General features: G+C 60.8%; 1 protein-coding gene across 1 annotated transcript; it reads left to right on the forward strand.

The window, feature by feature from the left end:
- The first annotated feature begins 1,305 nt into the window (after positions 1-1,305).
- On the forward strand, positions 1,306-3,238 carry LOC123169122 (uncharacterized). Its single transcript, XM_044586967.1, has one exon. It carries the CDS (start codon positions 1,613-1,615, stop codon positions 3,122-3,124), a length of 1,512 nt encoding a protein of 503 aa, XP_044442902.1. The 5' UTR covers positions 1,306-1,612; the 3' UTR covers positions 3,125-3,238.
- The last annotated feature ends 554 nt before the right edge of the window (positions 3,239-3,792 follow it).

Raw genomic sequence — 3,792 nt, forward strand, 5'->3', positions numbered from 1 at the left:
ACGAACAGCACACTGACCGAACCCAAACCTCGTAGTTGAGCCGGCCGGACCTGCCGGTCGGTCAGAGCCGAGCGCCATGGTGCGCCACCACCAACTCCCGCCTCGACGGATCTTGTCGAGAGACAGTCCCAGTCTCGAAGATTACTGTGTCGTCGTGTATACAAAAGTATATATACACACGTTGACGTATGACGTACCTCCCTCTTTCTTTCGTTCAAAACCCGCAACACTCCCGATCTAGATTGTGAGCGTCAAGTAAACAAACTGTGGGGAGGGCATCATTCAACTTAGGATGTGCAAGTCACCAAGGCAAGCAAAGGGACTAGTCTATTACAAAAAGGAAAAAAGAAAGCGACTCGGAGAGGTGGACTCGTCACCGGCTGACTAGACTACTCGCAGGTCGATTGCAACCATGCATGAACCAGGCATTGCAATCGGACGCCGACTCGATCTCTCTGAAATGAGCAGGCATGGCACAGGCTTATCTACTTGTGTTGTGTCGATCCTCTCGTTTGGAGAAGCAAAGATTAGCACAGTAGGCCGTACGTAAAAGCCGGCTCGCGGCGTAGTACGTCCGGTCGAGCTGTCGTCGATGCGTTCGAAGCGAAACAGGGCCAAAGCTCTGATTGGCATCTGGCTTTAGACAAAAGAAGTGTTGAACAAAGCTCGGGCTAGCTATAACCCCTATGTAAGCGTCTCTGTCGGTTTTTCTTTTTGTTGATTTTGGATTAAAGGCTTGGCCGTGACTTTTGCCTGCTTCGGGCCGAGTTTGGATGCTTGATGCTGGGACGTATCGAAGAAGCTAGCAACACGTTGTCAGATGTCACATCCACTAAGATCTAATCTAATACTAATTAATAAAGCGTTTTGGCTTGGTTAACTGTAATCCAGGACTGATGTAGTACACCCTGGATACATTAGTCCCCGATCGATCACAAATTCATCTCATCCACTAGTATCAGGTTCCTTACTGTCGAAACGCGAGCTGTAACCATTGCAGCTGTTGGCTGTTGGGGGATCGACCACGGGTACTCGCGAACCCATCAACCGGGTGCAAGAATTCGTCGCTCCCCTCCAACAAATCCGGGCACACATATATCTGCCCAGCTACTACCGAACCGGCAGTGACTGCTGACGCCGTGCGCACGGTGTTACACCGAGGAGGAGGAGGCGTCCACCCGACCCGACCCCGGCCGAGAATTCCACAGCCACGCACGGGGCAGGCCAATGACCTCCAAGTACGTACCGACCCCTGCGATAAACGCACGGGCGGACACACGGACGGCCGCGATCCATCCGGTTCCAACTTTCAACCCGCACGGGCTCCCGTTCCGTTCGTACCCGCGATCCACCCCCTTTCATATGCGCTCCGCTCCACACCACCACGGATCTCGCCGGCCCCGTTGCACGCGCCGCGCAGCCTTTCCTTTCCACTCTGCACGCGCCGGCAGCGAACGGTTCCTCCCTACCGTTTGAACGGTTCGGCTCGGAGGCGAACTTGGGCCGGGCCCGCTGCCCAGTCCTCGTTCGTTCGTTCGTTCCACCGATCGCTGAGTGCCGGACGGAGGTTTTGCTCTGGCCGCAAGGGAGGTTCCCTTGACGGCGGTGGCGGATGGGGTGCAAGGGGTCGAAGCACGCGCTGCATGGCGGCGGCGGCGGCGGGGGCGCGTTGGAGCCGCGGAAGTGCGCGTCGGGGCTCGTGGCGCGCCACTCCGTCGCGCTCCGGTCGTCCACGCTCGGCACGCTCAGCCTCGACCGCGCCACGGCCGCTGCGGCGGTTTCTTTCGCCGGAGGGGAGGGCGCGGGGACGGCAGCGAGGTCCGGGAAGGAGGGCGCGGCGGGGAGGTGCCGGTCCTTCGCCGGGTGGTTCCCGGCGTCGCCCAAGGTGGAGCCGGGCCAGCCGGTGAAGCGGCAGAGGCTGGCGCCCCCGCGGACGCCCACCAAGACGCCCGCGCGTGCCCCCGAGGAGATCAACGTGTGGGAGCTCATGGACGGGCTCGACGACGACGACGCGGACGAGGAAGAATACGGCGATTGCCTGGACGGGCAGGTTCCGTCGGCGTGCGGATCGCCGGAGTTCGACCCTGACGTCCTGTCGGCGTTCCGGGAGGCGCTCGCCGAGCTGTCGCCTCCTCCTACGGACGCCGACGTCGTGAGCGACGGAGGAGCCGTCGTCAAGGAGGAAATCGAGGTGTTCGCCGACGTCGCGAGCGACGGAGGAGCCGTCGTCAACAAGGAGGAAATCCAGGTGTTCACCGACGTCGCGAGCGACGGAGGAACCGTCGTCAACAAGGAGGAAATCCAGGTGTTCACCGACGTCGCGAGCGACGGAGGAGAGATCGTCAAGAAGGAGGAAATCCAGGAGCTCGCCGACGTCGCGAGCGACGGAGGGGCCGTCGTCAAAAAGGAGGAAATCCAGGTGCTCGCCGACGTCGCGAGCGACGGAGGGGCCGTCGTCAAGAAGGAGGAAATCCAGGTGTTCGCCGATGATGCGAGCGACGGAGGAGCCATCGTCAAGAAGGAGGAAATCCAGGTGTTCGCCGGCGTAGTGCGGGCGCGACTCGACGTGCTCCAGGGAAGGATCGACAGCAGGTCACAAAAGAATCCCCCGCCGCCGCCGGAGAGCGCGAGGCGGGTGGTCGTGTACCTGACGAGCCTCCGCGGCATCCGGCAGACGTACGAGGACTGCTGGGCGGCGAGCACCATCCTGTCCAGCTACGGCGTGCACGTGGACGAGCGCGACCTGTCGATGCACGCGGGGTACAAGGAGGAGCTGCGCGACGCGCTCGGCGCAGGCGCCCTCGCCGGCGTGCTGCCGCAGGTGTTCGTCGACGGGTGGCACCTGGGCGGCGCCGAGGAGGTCCGGCGCATGCACGAGTCCGGGGAGCTGGCGGAGGCCCTCGAGGCCTGCGAGGCGGCGCCGGGCGCTGCCGCCGGCGGGAAAGAGGGGCCGGGAGGCTTCGCTGCGGAGCCGTGCGGCGGGTGCGGGGGCGCGCGGTTCGTGCCGTGCGACGTCTGCTCCGGCAGCTGCAAGGTGTTCGTCGAGGACGAGGACGGTCCCGGGGCGTTCAGGCGGTGCCCGGACTGCAACGAGAACGGGCTACTGAGATGTCCAATCTGTTAATGGAACCACTCCCTGTAAACTGCTTGGATTTGTTGTTGTTGTTGTTTTTAGTGTGCCTTCTCTGTAGCTAATATCGATGTGTTCATCCAAAAAATGGTACAGAGTTAAACAAAATGGGAGGAACAGCGCGTCAGAAAAGATTCAACCGGAGGTAGCTTTTTCTTTCCCCTCCCTCGCAAGGCGACTAGAAAAGCCTTCTTCCCTTTGATCTTCGCCGGCGCGTCCGTGGATTCGTCTCCCCTCCGCTTGTCGCTCCGGCGACCGGTGGCAGAAAGGGTATTCCTGGTACCTCGGCTTATATAGGTAGGGTTTTAGTTCTCGTAAAGGCGGCGCTCCGACGGATGGTGGCGCTTCTTTTTCGTGTCTGTCTTCCGGACTCCGATTCTTCTCAAATTCGTTTGTCGGGACGGATTAGACGGAGTCCCGGCGTAGATTCCTGACAGCTCCTCAGAGCGGCGAGCTTAGGACTTCTCGTCGTGCGTACGCGATGGCGAGATTTAATGTCAGATTCTTCAGATCGATTGAAAGATTCAATGGCTACGACCGCGGCTCCCGAACGTTGGTCCTTAGGGACACGTGCACGAAGACTTTTCGGCTGTCATCGACAAGGTCAGGCCGGCTCCGGTATGGTAGCGGTGACAGCGACGCGTCGGCGGCTCGTTCTGGCG

This window comes from Triticum aestivum, chromosome 7D (genome assembly GCF_018294505.1).
Source record: "Triticum aestivum cultivar Chinese Spring chromosome 7D, IWGSC CS RefSeq v2.1, whole genome shotgun sequence".
NCBI classification, from domain to species: Eukaryota; Viridiplantae; Streptophyta; class Magnoliopsida; order Poales; family Poaceae; genus Triticum; species Triticum aestivum.

Bases quoted from the DNA above. Each gene is read 5' to 3' on its own strand.
- LOC123169122 (XM_044586967.1), top strand. From the start codon at position 1,613: ATGGGGTGCAAGGGGTCGAAGCACGCGCTGCATGGCGGCGGCGGCGGC.